The 16707-nt window shown below is 44.2% G+C and overlaps 1 protein-coding gene across 1 annotated transcript; it reads right to left on the bottom strand.

The window, feature by feature from the left end:
- Positions 1-1445: 1445 nt before the first annotated feature.
- On the bottom strand, positions 1446-14105 carry mis18a (MIS18 kinetochore protein A). The gene is made up of 5 exons (XM_065024016.1): positions 13817-14105; positions 10146-10215; positions 7259-7381; positions 6682-6784; positions 1446-4690 (listed from the first exon to the last, which is right to left on the bottom strand). Exons 1-5 carry the CDS (start codon positions 14052-14054, stop codon positions 4613-4615), a joined length of 612 nt encoding a protein of 203 aa, XP_064880088.1. The 5' UTR covers positions 14055-14105; the 3' UTR covers positions 1446-4612.
- Positions 14106-16707: the final 2602 nt, after the last annotated feature.

Raw genomic sequence — 16707 nt, 5'->3', positions numbered from 1 at the left:
TGCCTTATCTAAACATCCCAGAGCTAAGTTGAGTCGGTTCAACCATAGGTTAACGACCCCTTTTGCTTACTTAAAACCCCACAATTCCAGTCTTCTCCAACCTGGCTGGAATGGTATTTATTTTATTTAATTACCCCCCTTCTCATGCTCCACAATCCCTTCCTTATTAATCAGATATAAAACAGAGTATAAGTTTACTTAGTTACGGTTCTATTTATAATGGGGATATTGTTTAGTCATTTATTCCTAACAGGTAGACATTTGACTTCAGATTCTAGTAAGGTGAGGCCGGGTGCAGCAGACTTTCTGGGCGGGGGGAGGGAGAGAGAGAGAGAGAGGGAGGGAGGGGAGAGAGAGAGGAGGGAGGAGGGGAGAGAGAGGGAGGGAGGAGGGGAGAGAGAGGGAGGGAGGAGGGGAGAAGGAGGGAGGGAGGAGGAGAGAGGGAGGAGGAGAGAGAGAGAGAGAGAGGGGGAGGGAGAGAGAGAGAGAGGGAGGGGGAAGGGAGAAGGGAGAGAGAGGGAGAAGGGAGAAGGAGAGAGAGGGAGGAAGGGAGAGAGAGAGGGAGAAGGGAGAGAGAGGGAGGGGGAAGGGAGAGAGAGGGAGGGGGAAGGGAGAGAGAGGGAGGGGGAAGGGAGAGAGGGAGGGGAGAAGGGAGAGAGAGGGAGGGAGAAGGGAGAGAGAGGAGGGGGGGAAGGGAGAGAGAGGGAGGGGGGGAAGGGAGAGAGAGGGAGGGGGAAGGGAGAGAGAGGGAGGGGGAAGGGAGAGAGAGGGAGGGGGAAGGGAGAGAGAGGGAGAAGGGGAGAGAGAGGGAGAAGGGAGAGAGGGGGAGAAGGGAGAGAGGGAGAGAGAGAGAGGGGAAGGGAAGGGAGAGAGAGGGGGAAGGGAGAGAGAGAGAGAGAAGGGAGAGAGAGAGAAGGGGGAGAGAGAGAGAGGGAGAAGGGAGAGAGAGGGAGACTCACCAATTCACTGATATAAATGTTGAAGAGAGTGGGACTCAAGCAGCATCCCTGTCTCACCCCACGACCCCGTGGAAAGAAATGTTTGACCATTTTAACCGCACTTGTTTGTGTACATGTGATTTTATGTCATGTTACTCCTCCCAAACACCACATTGCATCAATCTGTACAGCAGACCCTCATTCCAAATTGAGTCAAAAGTTTTTTTTTAAGTCAAGCATGAGAAGACTGTCTTTGTTTTGGTTTGTTTTTCAATTAGGGTGTGCAGGGTGAATCCGTGGTCGGTCGTACAGCAGTAAGGTAAAAATACAGTTTGACGTTTGCTCAGTACATTGTTTTCATTGAGGAAATATATGAGTCTGCTGTTAATGATAATGCAGAGGATTTTCCTTTAGGTTGCTGTTGACGTGTCTCTCTCTCACACACAGATTAATGGGCCCTCAAATCAAATCAAACAGGAAAACAGAAAGTAGAACGCCACACTGCTGTTCGTGCTCCCGGGTGATATTTATTAACAATGTTTTGACCCTTACGTCTTCATCAGTCATCAATATCCCAGGTGGGGATATATGTATATACACATATACATATACACATACACACATATACATATACACATATATTTATACACATATACATATATTTATACACATACACATATACACATATATACATATACATATACACATATATACATATACATATATACATATACACATATATACATATACACACATATTTATACACATATACACATATATACACATACACATATACATATATTTATACACATATACATAAACACATATATTTATACATATATATAGGCAGTACTCAGTGACATCACTTCCTGAAACAGGAGAAAAAAAAAGAAAAAAAGAAATGGTTTAAAGTTTCACACTATTCCCATTCAATGTATCAAAACAAACAAAAGAACCAACCAGGGAGTCAAGACAATCCTCCCTAATGCCCTATGAGGTCGTAACAGATCACATCCAGGTCCCTCCACCAGCTCCCCTGCCCCCAGCTGGCCTGTACCCAGACAGCTCAGCCTCTACTGGGGGAGCAGAAACAGCTGTCTCCACCAGCACCCCTCTCCCCAGCTGGCCTCTCCACCAGCTGGCCTCTCCACCAGCTGGCCTCTCCACCAGCACCCCTCTCCACCAGCACCCCTCTCCACCAGCACCCCTCTCCACCAGCACCCCTCTCCACCAGCACCCCTCTCCACCAGCTGGCCTGTACCCAGACAACTCAGCCTCTACTGGGGGAACAGAAAAAGATGTCCTGCTGGGAACAAAGACCACGTGTCCGGACAGATAATGTTGTGTGTTTTTACCCGGCAATAGAGTGATAAGAGCCTGAGGAATGGAGAGGGGAGTCAGGGAGGGGTTAAAAACACCATCTCACACACCCACAGGGATTAGGCCCGTCAGGCTCGGTGAGACGGACCAGACTCCTCCCCTACACCCTGAGTGTGTGTTGTCTTACAGGCTTTTTTTCACCTTGGAAATCACTGGTGAGATGGTAACGGGCGCTCAGCAAAACACAGCACGCGCTCCCTTTTTTTATTACCATAGCAACCTGCCCCTGGATACGGGCGGATACAGCTGGTTGGACCACCACGTCATCCTCTAGAACCTAGCGGTTGTTATGGCAGCACACTGAAACCGCGTGGTGGGGGAGGGAACATGAGGGGAGGGTGATGGGGGAGGTCAGCTCCAAGGGCTGTTGTTGGTAAATAGAGAGCAAACACGTAAACACCAGACATCCCCGGCCCCTCCCCCTTACCCACGTGCTTCTGTCCCTGAGAAACTGCTTTCTAATGTCAACTATAAAAATACCAAAAACAAAAAGGAATCATGTTTTATATAACTTTATTTATATAAATCACTTTGAACAACAAAGAACTGATAAAAGTGAAAAATAATAGCTTGAATGATGTCTGAATTAAAGGCCTGGCTTCCCCCAGACACAAGCCTAGTCCAGTAGGGAATATAAAGGCCTGGTTCCCCCCAGACACAAGCCTAGTCCAGTAGGGGATATAAAGGCCTGGTTCCCCCCAGACAAGCCTAGTCCAGTAGGGAATATAAAGGCCTGGTTCCCCCCAGACACAAGCCTAGTCCAGTAGGGTATATAAAGGCCTGGTTCCCCCCAGACAAGCCTAGTCCAGTAGGGGATATAAAGGCCTGGTTCCCCCCAGACACAAGCCTAGTCCAGTAGGGTATATAAAGGCCTGGTTCCCCCCAGACAAGCCTAGTCCAGTAGGGGATATAAAGGCCTGGTTCCCCCCAGACACAAGCCTAGTCCAGTAGGGTATATAAAGGCCTGGTTCCCCCCAGACACAAGCCTAGTCCATCCCCCAGACACAAGCCTGGTCCAGTAGGGGATATAAAGGCCTGGTTTCCCCCAGACACAAGCCTAGTCCAGTAGGGAATATAAAGGCCTGGTTCCCCCCAGACACAAGCCTAGTCCAGTAGGGTATATAAAGGCCTGGTTCCCCCCAGACAAGCCTAGTCCAGTAGGGGATATAAAGGCCTGGTTCCCCCCAGACACAAGCCTAGTCCAGTAGGGTATATAAAGGCCTGGTTCCCCCCAGACACAAGCCTAGTCCAGTAGGGTATATAAAGGCCTGGTTCCCCCCAGACACAAGCCTAGTCCAGTAGGGGATATAAAGGCCTGGTTTCCCCCAGACACAAGCCTGGGGTGGCAGGGTAGCCTAGTGGTTAGAGCGTTGGACTAGTAACCGGAAGGTTGCAAGTTCAAACCCCCGAGCTGACAAGGTACAAATCTGTCGTTCTGCCCCTGAACAGGCAGTTAACCCACTGTTCCTAGGCCGTCATTGAAAATAAGAATTTGTTCTTAACTGACTTGCCTAGTTAAATAAAGGTAAAAAAAAAAAAAAATAAATAAAAAGTCCAGTAGGGGAAACTACAAAGCAGGATCAAGCAGTTAGCCAGCTATTTATGATGGAATTAGGTTCAACATTTTGGGGCAGACTAAACTCAGTCAAGGACTTAACAGAAACAGAAAATGCTTTTAATTCCAGATTAAATCTGTGTCCTGGAAACCGCCATGTTGAATACAATTCCCATCATAGACAAAGAGAATGGAAGCATATCTTTAAGACAACAGGACATGTTTCTATTCATGAATGCTTTGTTTAGAGTCACATGATCTATGAGAACACTTAACAGTATCCAAACTATGAGTTCTAACACAGAAAACAGTTAACAGTATCCAAACTATGAGTTCTAACACACAGAACAGTCTCAACTTGACATAAACCACAAACCGCTTGGAGGGAACAATAGCTTCATCACAAATGGCACCCTATTTCAATAATTAACCCAATAGGGCTCTGGTCTAAAGTAGTGCACTATATAGGGAATAGGGTTCCATAGGGCTCTGGTCTAAAGTAGTGCACTATATAAGGAATAGGGCGCCATTTATTGTGATAGAGGTGTTTAAACCTTGTGGAACAAACAGGTTGTGGCTGTTTGTTCCCCATCAGAACTAACAAAGGGGGGGTAGAGGGCAAAGTGGGATTTAGATAGACATGGGGAGGGAGGGTTGAGTTACTTAGTACTGTGTGTACGTACGAGAGACCCCCCCCCCCCCATGACGTAGTGTGGTCCATCACTGTCAAGATGCATCATCACATCTGACTTTTACTCTGCTGGTCACCCTCCAGCACCAACAACCTCTGCCCCATAGACAGAGTCACCGCCTTAATCTAGAGAGGGGGAAAGAGAGGAGGACAGAGGAGGAGATGAGAGAAGGGAGGGAGGAGGAGGAAGGGAGGGGGACAGAGGAGGAGATACAGATGGGGATAGAGAACAGAGGGAGAGAGGGAGGGAAGGAGAGGATGAGAAGTCGTTAAATTTACAAGGTGGAAAACCCAAACATGGTCTCTGCCTCTCAGACAGAATACATTAAGAAACAAGTGTCTGAGTAAAGGAAACCCAAAACATGGTCTCTCTGCCTCTCAGACAGAATACATTAAGAAACAAGTGTCTGAGTAAAGGAAACCCAAAACATGGTCTCTGCCTCTCAGACAGAATACATTAAGAAACAAGTGTCTGAGTAAAGGAAACCCAAAACATGGTCTCTCTGCCTCTCAGACAGAATACATTAAGAAACAAGTGTCTGAGTAAAGGAAACCCAAACATGATCTCTGCCTCTCAGACAGAATACATTAAGAAACAAGTGTCTGAGCAGGTCAGAGTTCAGCTGGCGTCGAGTCTAACGAGTCTGTTCGCATTAAAACACCTTGGCTGGAAAAAGCGGCAATAGTAGTTTGTCCATTTTGAGTCGCCGTAGTCGGTATACACTTCTTCAAAATAGAATTAATCCAAGATCTTGTAACTCGAGAAAAATCGGCCATTAATTGACATTTTTGCTGAAGAGATCTTAGGTGACACAATTTGACATCGAACTAAGACGACTGGTGAAGTATTTTTCTATGAAAGAGTTCAACGAGAGAACTTGTTTTCATGCAAAGACTTTGATTGAAGAATCCCCACTGTTGACCAATCACTGACGAAGGGGCGTCGGTTTCAGACCTTCAGTTTACCTCCAGAAAAAAAAGTGTGAGCCGGAACAGCAGATAAAACCCCGCCCAGAGTCCCGTAGCCCCGCCCAGAGTCCCGTAGCCCCGGCCAGAGCCCCAGCCAGAGCCCCGTAGCCCCGGCCAGAGCCCCGTAGCCCCGGCCCAAAACGTCATCATAATATATGCACAAACGCTGCCGAACTGTTTCAGCTGGGAAGCATGCGGACACCTTAAGTCAGGACCCCCCCCCCCCCCCCACACACAGAAATAAATAAACAGACATTCTATTGTTCCTGCTGGTACAGTATCAAGGAGTGTCTGACTGCCGTTCCTGAGCAACACCACCATCTAGTGTGCGTTTTTCTCCAAGACAAACACAGGTACTAAGCAGACAAAGACAAGCCTGAGTACCAGTGTGCCATCATGCCAACTCCTCTATCAACCTCGTGTCTACGATTGGCTTGTCAAGCCTGGGATCTATAGGACTGACGTACTGAGTAAAGTACTTGTCATTTCATTTTTTGGCGAATTACACGACTGCGAGGCACGGGGAAGGTTAGGAGGAAGTTGCTGTGGGAGATGATTGGTTAATCAGCTTAATCTACGAACCAGAAGGCCAATGTCCCGGGTCTCTCTCTATTGGCTAACGAAGACCCAGTTTGGCATGTCTCTCCACCAGACCAGATGTCCCCCGGACAACATGTCCTCATCAATGGGCACAACTCTGAAGTTTCACTTCAATATAAATGCATGGCATGAAATTACTTTAGTAAAGAGGTTTGATGTGGGTGGGTGTTTTAGGAGGCGTGGTTTGATGTGGGTGGGTGTTTTGAGAGAGGCGTGGTTTGATGTGTGTGGGTGTTTTGAGGGAGGCGTGGTTTGATGTGTGTGGGTGTTTTGAGGGAGGCGTGGTTTGATGTGTGTGGGTGTTTTGAGGGAGGCGTGGTTTAATGTGGGTGGGTGTTTTGAGGGAGGCGTGGTTTGATGTGTGTGGGTGTTTTGAGGGAGGCGTGGTTTAATGTTTTGAGAGGCGTGGTTTAATGTGGGTGTGTCTTAACCAATCCACTCCCACAAGAGATCATTGCAAGTAATACCTTCTTCAAACACACATGACATGATCGCCCTGATCAACAGTAGTGAACTAACGGGAAGCTTCACAGTTCAAAGAGGGTTACCTCATCCAGCTGTCGCTCTACAGCCTGTCTGTACTCCAGAGTGACCGGCTGCTGCTTGGGGCTCACTGCTGCCATCTGCTGACTGGAAGACCCCAGGACATAGCTGCACGGACCGCAGAATGATTTTACATCAAAACAAATTACTTTTTTAAAGCCAACAGAATAGACAAACTATTGTCTCGTAAATGAATCTAAAAAATATTTTAGCGGGGCTGTTTACTACTGGCAACATGATTTGTCATCTTGAGTGTCAGAGATGCTGTGTGATGGTGTGCCGGTGTGAGAGAGACCACACTAAGAGATACATATTTCCACACAGATCTACAAAGAATATGAACAATAAAAAATTAAAAATAAACATCGATAACCTCCCATTTCTGTACCAATCACAGCAGCAAGATTTGTGGCCCGTTGCCATGAAAACAGGACAACACAGAGCTGCATAAACATTGTGAAAATCACCAATATTTAACAGTCAATGTTTAAATTCCCCCACTATAAGTACTACAACTATATCAGTCATTGGTTTAAGTCCTGCTCAGACTGCTGCCCCCCCCCCCCCCCCCCCATCGCTCACCTCTCTATGGCAGTCACATTGAGGCAGAACAGAGACCTGATGTGGTCCAGTTTCCTGGGTGTAGAGATGTAGACCATGCCAAGCAGAGAGCTGCAGCCACGGCAGGTCAGGTGGACTTTCAGGCTGTAACAGGGGGGGGGGGGGGGGGAATATCACACGACAGGTCAGGGGGGGGGAATATTTACATTTACGTCATTTAGCAGACGCTCTTATCCAGAGCGACTTACAAATTGGATATCACACTGCAGGTCAGGGGGAATATCACACTGCAGGTCAGGGGGATATCAGCAGGTCAATATCACACGACAGGTCAGGGGGGTGGAATATCACACTGCAGGTCGGGGGGATTATCACACTGCAGGTCAGGGGGGAATATCACACGACAGGTCAGGGGGGGAATATCACACGACAGGTCAGGGGGGGAATATCACACGACAGGTCAGGGGGAATATCACACGACAGGTCAGGGGGGAATATCACACTGCAGGTCAGGGGGGGATATCACACAACAGGTCAGGGGGGAATATCACACTGGTCAGGTCAGGGGGGAATATCACACTGCAGGTCAGGGGGGTCAGGGGAATATCACACTGCAGGTCAGGGGGAATATCACACAACAGGTCAGGGGGGAATATCACACGACAGGTCAGGGGGAGGGTCAGGGGGAATATCACACTGCAGGTCAGGGGAGGGGGAATATCACACGACAGGTCAGGGGGAGGGGGAATATCACACGACAGGTCAGGGGAGGGGGATATCACATGACAGGTCAGGGGGGAATATCACACGACAGGTCAGGGGGACTTTCAGGCTGTAACAGGGGAATGCCAGAATGGTCAGTAAGTCGAGGTAGGGCTGTGGCGTCACAAATGTCATCAGCCGGTGATTTTCAAGCATTGTCTCTCGGGAAATTGACAGTCAATACACAAACACATTTATCATCTCCTCTTCCACACAGCCCACAGGACACTGATGCAGTCCTGAGGAACATCTACATTTTAAAAAGTCTAGTAAATCCATGTAATATAGTCTACACCTTCACAATAAATCCATGTAATATAGTCTACACCATCACAATAAATCCATGTAATATAGTCTACCTACACCTTCACAATAAATCCATGTAATATAGTCTACACCATCACAATAAATCCATGTAATATAGTCTACACCATCACAATAAATCCATGTAATATAGTCTACACCATCACAATAAATCCATGTAATATAGTCTACACCATCACAATAAATCCATGTAATATAGTTCCACCATTCTAACCCTACAGGAGCGGGTTCCACCATTCTAACCCTACAGGAGCGGGTTCCACCATTCTAACCCTACAGGAGCGGGTTCCACCATTCTAACCCTACAGGAGCGGGTTCCACCATTCTAACCCTACAGGAGCGGGTTCCACCATTCTAACCCTACAGGAGCGGGTTCCACCATTCTAACCCTACAGGAGCGGGTTCCACCATTCTAACCCTACAGGAGCGGGTTCCACCATTCTAACCCTACAGGAGCGGGTTCCACCATTCTAACCCTACAGGAGCGGGTTCCACCATTCTAACCCTATAGGACCGGGTTCCACCATTCTAACTAAAGGTCGACCGATTATGATTTTTCAACGCCGATACCGATTATTGGGGGACCAAAAAAAAGCCGATACCGATTATTGGGGGACCAAAAAAAAGCCGATACCGATTATTGGGGGACCAAAAAAAAGCCGATACCGATCGGACGATTTTTTCAAATGTATTTGTAATAATGACAATTACAACAATACTGAACGAACGCTTAATATAATACATCAATACAAATTAATTTTAGCCTCAAATAAATAATGAAATATGTTCAATTTGGTTTTAATAATGCAAAAACAAAGTGTTGAAGAAGAAAGTAAAAGTGCAATATGTGCCATGTAAGAAAGCTAACGTTTCAGTTCCTTGCTCAGAACATGAGAACATATGAAAGCTGGTGGTTCCTTTTAACATGAGTCTTCAATATTCCCAGGTGAGAAGTTTTAGGTTGTAGTTATTATAGGACTATGTCCCTCTATACCGTTTGTACTTCATTAACCTTTGACTATTGGATGTTTTTATTTATATATATATATATACTATGTATTGTGTAACAATATAGCTTCCGTCCCTCTCCACGCTCCTCCCTGGGCTCGAACCAGGAACACATCGACAAAGGCCACCCTCGAAGCAGCGTTACCCATGCAGAGCAAGGGGAACAACCACTCCTAGTCTCAGAGGGAGTGATTTTAGATTAACTAACTTCTTAGTAATGACGGGTTTGATACGAAAGCTTCTTTTAGTAAGAATACTTGTTTACGTTACATTTAACAACAATGGTTTTGGTACAGAGCAATGCAGGTAAGATGCTGTCGGAAAGTCAGCTACAATCACCTGCACCTGCTCATAATTGGCGCGTTATCACTCATTCCTCTCGCAAGGCATTGTGGGACTTGCAGTCAAAAAGCATAATTCAACACAACCCAATACAATTACATATGCAAATAAATCTAAAGAAATATCTCAAATAATAAACTTAAACATTAACTCTAACACATTAAAGTTACAACAAGTGACGTTTGAAACGCTATTAGCGCGCACGCCACTAACAGCTAGCTATTTCACATCGGTTACACCAACCTCATCACGCGAGTTGATAGGCTTGAAGTCCTACCTGGGCTCGAACCAGGAACACATCGACAACAGCCACTCTCGAAGCTAACAGACGCTCGCTAACAGACGTGCGCTAACAGACGTACGCTAACAGACGTACGCTAACAGACGTACGCTAACAGACGTACGCTAACAGACATACGCTAACAGACATACGCTAACAGACATACGCTAACAGACATACGCTCCGACTTACCAGCCTAGATCCTTCTTACAGGTACCGGAGAAGTGAGTTTCTTTGCCAACCAAAACATTGTCACTGACACCTGCAATATAAAAAGAGGGAATTGTTCAGTCTCTTTGGGAAATGGGGAGAACAATATCTAATTAGGAAATCAATCTGTCTTGTCCTTAGACAATAGCCTGATCAAAGATGTGTTTGTGGTCTTGCCATTTTCATCAAGTACCCCTCGCGGTGGCACACGGAACAGGGTGGCACACGGAACAGGGTGGCACACGGAACAGTATCACTGTAAAAACGTTCTATAAATGATTAAAACTGAAATCCCAAAACGGAGTCGAACTTCACGTGCGAGATTATAGTGTCAATTCACATACGCTGAGTAGGACAGGGGTCACTAACTAGATTAACTAACCCACTGAGTAGGGTAGGGGTCACCAACTAGATTAACTAACCCACTGAGTAGGGCAGGGATCACCAACTAGATTAACTAACCTACTGAGTAGGGCAGGGGTCACCAACTAGATTAACTAACCCACTGAGTAGGGCAGGCGTCACTAACTAGATTAACTAACCCACTGAGTAGGACAGGGGTCACCAACTAGATTAACTAACCCACTGAGTAGGGCAGGGATCACCAACTAGATTAACTAACCCACTGAGTAGGGCAGGGGTCACCAACTAGATTAACTAACCCACTGAGTAGGGCAGGGGTCACCAACTAGATGAACTAACCTACTGAGTAGGGCAGGAGTCACCAACTAGATTAACTAACCCACTGAGTAGGGCAGGCGTCACTAACTAGATTAACTAACCCACTGAGTAGGGCAGGGGTCACCAACTAGATTAACTAACCCACTGAGTAGGGCAGGGATCACCAACTAGATTAACTAACCCACTGAGTAGGACAGGGATCACCAACTAGATTAACTAACCCACTGAGTAGGGCAGGGGTCACCAACTAGATTAACTAACCCACTGAGTAGGACAGGGGTCACCAACTAGATTAACTAACCCACTGAGTAGGGTAGGATCACCAACTAGATTAACTAACCCACTGAGTAGGGCAGGGGTCACCAACTAGATTAACTAACCCACTGAGTAGGGCAGGGATCACCAACTAGATTAACTAACCCACTGAGTAGGACAGGGATCACCAACTAGATTAACTAACCCACTGAGTAGGGTAGGGGTCACCAACTAGATTAACTAACCCACTGAGTAGGGCAGGGATCACCAACTAGATTAACTAACCCACTGCATAGGACAGGCATCACCAACTAGATTAACTAACCCACTGAGTAGGGCAGGATCACCAACTAGATTAACTAACCCACTGAGTAGGACAGGGGTCACCAACTAGATTAACTAACCCACTGAGTAGGGCAGGGGTCACCAACTAGATTAACTAACCCACTGCATAGGACAGGCATCACCAACTAGATTAACTAACCCACTGAGTAGGGCAGGCAACTAGATTAACTAACCCCCCCCCCTCGAGTAGGTAGGACAGGCATCACCAAAGTGATTACACCCACTGCATTAGCTCACCAGTCAATGTATTACGTGTATTGATCATTCCGAGCTAATAAGGCTAATTGCACAGTAGTTACAGAGACCTGCAATAGAACTAAGACAGTAATGTGTGTGTGAACTCTACATAGTAGTGTACTGTGGGTGTTACTGAGCAGGCTGATACCTATGGATTTTACACATGAAATGGGCTGTACGGTTCATAAACACTGCCTTCGGAAAGGATTCAGACCTCTTGACTTTTTCCACATTTTGTTTAGGTTAAAGCCTTGTACCAAAATGTGAATAAATAGGTTTCTCTTCAATCTACACACAATACCCAATAATGACAAAGCAAAAACAGGTTTAGAATTTTGTTAATTTTATGAAAATATCTATCTAGACAGTTGTGTGCCTTTCCAAATCATGTCCAATCAATTGAATTTACCACAGGTGGACTCCAAGTTATAGAAACATCAAGGATGATCAATGGAAACAAGATGCACCTGAGCTCAATTTAGAGTCTATAAATAAGGTATCTGTTGTTTATTTGTAATACATTTGCAAACATTTCCCAAAAAAAGTGTTTTTTTGCTTTGTCCTTATGTGTGTAGATTTCAGATTATTTTTAAAAATGTAATATATTTTAAATTAAATTTGTAAAGTAACAAAAATGTGGACTAAAGTGAAAGGGTCTGAATACCTGCAAAAGGTACTAAGTACGCCCTCGATGCAATTACAGTCCAATACATCCACTGTGGGACTAACAGTTGTTTTGTTGTCAAACGAATTGTAATTTTAAACGATGCAACATTCCAACCTTGTTTAGCAGTACTTAGCCCAAATATGGCATAATTCCACTGGTTCAGTTGGTACTCCCTGTACATAGAATACACAAGAATGGAACTATGTTAATATTTCTCTAACGTTGCATCCTTGGGAAGGGCTCGTAAGCAAGCATTTGATGCTTAAATCCACACCCACGGTATTCTGCACATGTGACCAATCAAAGTGGGAGAGGGACTTTTATTTTGAAGGAAACAGCAAATTCCACCGTTGTGGCTACTTTCATAGGGACCGATGACTTCGGACAAGCCGGGCTGCATTCAGCAGGAGGACGGACAAAAATGTGGACACCGTCAGTTAATCCTGATAATGTAAACAACTTTGAAAGTTCCTACAAGTGCAGTCACAAAAACCATCAAGCGCTACGATGAAACTGGCTCTCATGAGGACCGCCACAGGAAAGAAAGACCCAAGAGTTACTTCTGCTGCAGAGGAATAAGTTCATTAGAGTGAACAGCCTCAGAAATAGCAACCCAAATAAATGCTTCACAGGGTTCAAGTAACAGACACATCTCAACCTCGGACAATGTTCCTCCTGCGGCAACAGCGAATGAGGATTCTTAATAAATACATTTGTACCTGGAAGTTAGACAGCCCTTCTGAACGCAGCACGGCTCGTCCGACATCAGTCTTCGGGGACCAAAAACGTATTATGTAGAACAAACCGCTCTGATTCTAACGAATGTTAGTTCTATTCATGGTATTTCTAATCTGCAAAGTCATTTTTCTTTAATAAGGAGACCAGAACAAATTCACATAAGTGTGTTACAGATGTGTCATTGAAAGCAAGTCTAAGAGGCGGTACTATTTCTACGCTTCCCGCGATTAGCTTCCGTTTTTAGCATCTTTTTTACTTTTTGGTTTTGTACACCCGTTTCAAAACAGCTGAAAGTACATTATTTTGGACGAAGGAAAATATATTTCACAGTAGTTAAGGTACAAATGATTCTCTACACATCTCTATCCTTGTTCGTTTTGTCACAGAAATGAAATTAGGCCATTTTTTTTTTACAAATTGTAGTAACCAGGAAATGTCGGACGGAGCGATGTCTGCATTTTTAATGAACTCTGCATTGTTGGGAAAGGACTCCCATTGTAAAGTTAAATACTTCACGGTCAAGTCTACATCTGTTGTATTCGGCGCAGATGACAAATACAATTTGAACCTCGTTTCGCCATCTGGGAAAGCCGGGCGCTGCAGCGGGGCACTTCTCAATGCCATTGTTCAGTGTCAAAACAGACACGACAATGAGTAAATGCATTGTATTCTGACACAACCAAGGCTATCACACTATCCAGATCTACAATGTAGTCCGCCAGCAACTTACGTTTCAGGAGTATTTGATTTTTTTCGTCCTCACTCCCAGCCCAAGACAACGAGTCACCGACAGGCAACTTGCAACTCCCGCAGAAAAAGACGACCGGTGGGTCGCTATCGTCGTCTTCTACGAACTTCCCTTGTTTAGAGTTGTCCTTAATGATGGTTGAGTCAGAATAAACTCCATCGTTGACGGTGACTTCATATGTCACGTTTGAATCTTTGCAAAGTGCTCTTCTCCCCGACATGTTTATATTTTTTTTCGAACTTGGGCGGGTTTGGCGACAGACAGTCGCAGACAATACAGGAAATACGTCATACGGCCCGCCTAAAAAAGAAAAGCGGAAGTTTCATGTCATCATTTTTTAATTAAAAAAAATATATATATATTATTTATTTGTTTTAATTATAATTTAATTTTATTATGAACACAACAAATACAAAACCCCTCAGAAATATACAAACAAGAGTACATAAACCTGCGTTTACTTGATAGCTACCTACACAAATAGCTAGCTAGAACAAAGTGTTAATAAGATAAATTCATTTAAAAAGATTAAAAGCAATACAAATATTACATATCGAGATTCATTTTCAATTTCTCAAATACTTTTTATTTTATTTTATTTATTATACCTTTATTTAACCAGGTAGGCAAGTTGAGAACAAGTTCTCATTTACAATTGCGACCTGGCCAAGATAAAGCAAAGCAGTTCGACACATACAACGACACAGAGTTACACATGGAGTAAAACAAACATACAGTCAATAATACAGTATAAACAAGTCTATATACAATGTGAGCAAATGAGGTGAGAAGGAAGGTAAAGGCAAAAAAGGCCATGGTGGCAAAGTAAATACAATATAGCAAGTAAAACACTGGAATGGTAGTTTTGCAATGGAAGAATGTGCAAAGTAGAAATAAAAATAATGGGGTGCAAAGGAGCAAAATAAATAAATAAATAAAATACAGTTGGGAAAGAGGTAGTTGTTTGGGCTAAATTATAGGTGGGCTATGTACAGGTGCAGTAATCTGTAAGATGCTCTGACAGTTGGTGCTTAAAGCTAGTGAGAGAGATAAGTGTTTCCAATTTAAGAGATTTTTGTAGTTCGTTCCAGTCATTGGCAGCAGAGAACTGGAAGGAGAGGCGGCCAAAGAAAGAATTGGTTTTGGGGGTGACTAGAGAGATATACCTGCTGGAGCGTGTGCTACAGGTGGGAGATGCTATGGTGACCAGCGAGCTGAGATAAGGGGGGACTTTACCTAGCAGGGTCTTGTAGATGACATGGAGCCAGTGGGTTTGGCGACGAGTATGAAGCGAGGGCCAGCCAACGAGAGCGTACAGGTCGCAATGGTGGGTAGTATATGGGGCTTTGGTGACAAAACGGATTGCACTGTGATAGACTGCATCCAATTTGTTGAGTAGGGTATTGGAGGCTATTTTGTAAATGACATCGCCAAAGTCGAGGATTGGTAGGATGGTCAGTTTTACAAGGGTATGTTTGGCAGCATGAGTGAAGGATGCTTTGTTGCGAAATAGGAAGCCAATTCTAGATTTAACTTTGGATTGGAGATGTTTGATATGGGTCTGGAAGGTGGTGCATATTGCTTTGTTGTTTTTACATTTACTGAAGAATTGAAATAATGTGAAAAGGGGTTTGTTCTCTGCCCACTTCATTTTATAGACAAAGAATCTTCCAGGAAAGATAAACAAATGAACAATGAAAGAGTCTTTCAAATTAACATTAATAGTCGTTTCTTTTAAAATAAAATCTTCAAAATCCAAAATCTTCTGACATAAGAGCAGTCCCTAAATAAATGGTGAAGAGTCTCTGGGTCACAACCACAAAATACACATTTGTTATCAACAGCTAATTAGAATCTGTGTATGATAAAGGTCTTTACAGGGTAGATTCTATTAATGAGTTTGTATGATACTTCTGTCACCTTATTAGATACAACATTTACCAGACAACAACGAAACATTGTTCCAGTTACCTTGTCCTAGGGCTGCATTCCAGTTACCTTGTCCTAGGGCTGTATTCCAGTTATCTTGTCCTAGGGCTGCATTCCAGTACATTTTAGCAGTGGGTATAGTAACATATTGACATAGTTTCCTTATATAAACATGCTATAGTTTAAAATGTCAATTTCTTCTAATTGTATTGAGGCTACAAAATCCTCAACAGTTGCACTTGGAGTATTGTTATATTCTCCTAAGAGAAGAATAGCACCTAATATTCGGAGATAAACCTGATACATGTGAGAAGGCATGATCTTTCAAGAAAATGGTGGTGTCGTCGGCCAATTGTGAACATTTGATCTCTTTGTCTTGTATCTGAATACCCCTAAAACTATCCTTATTTATATGAAGTGCCATAACTTGTGTGATCAATAAAAATAAGAAAGGAGAAATAATACAAATAAAACTATCCTTATTTTTTATTTCATTCTACTGATGACCTCCCCTTTAAATGCACCTCTTAAAACTGCTACACCTGCAGAGTGGGGAGTCTTACTACTGATGACCTCCCCTTTAAATGCACCTCTTAAAACTGCTACACCTGCAGAGTGGGGAGTCTTACTACTGATGACCTCCCCTTTAAATGCACCTCTTAAAACTGCTTCACCTGCAGAGTGGGGAGTCTTACTACTGATGACCTCCCCTTTAAATGCACCTCTTAAAACTGCTACACCTGCAGAGTGGGGAGTCTTACTACTGATGACCTCCCCTTTAATCCCCTTTAAATGCACCTCTTAAAACTGCTACACCTGCAGAGTGGGGAGTCTTATTACTGATGACCTTCCCTTTAAATGCACCTCTTAAAACTGCTACACCTGCAGAGTGGGGAGTCTTACTACTGATGACCTCCCCTTTAAATGCACCTCTTAAAACTGCT

The sequence above is a fragment of the Oncorhynchus nerka genome, linkage group LG10 (genome assembly GCF_034236695.1).
Source record: "Oncorhynchus nerka isolate Pitt River linkage group LG10, Oner_Uvic_2.0, whole genome shotgun sequence".
NCBI classification, from domain to species: domain Eukaryota; kingdom Metazoa; phylum Chordata; class Actinopteri; order Salmoniformes; family Salmonidae; genus Oncorhynchus; species Oncorhynchus nerka.
This window is presented reverse-complemented; position numbering and strand designations above follow the sequence as displayed.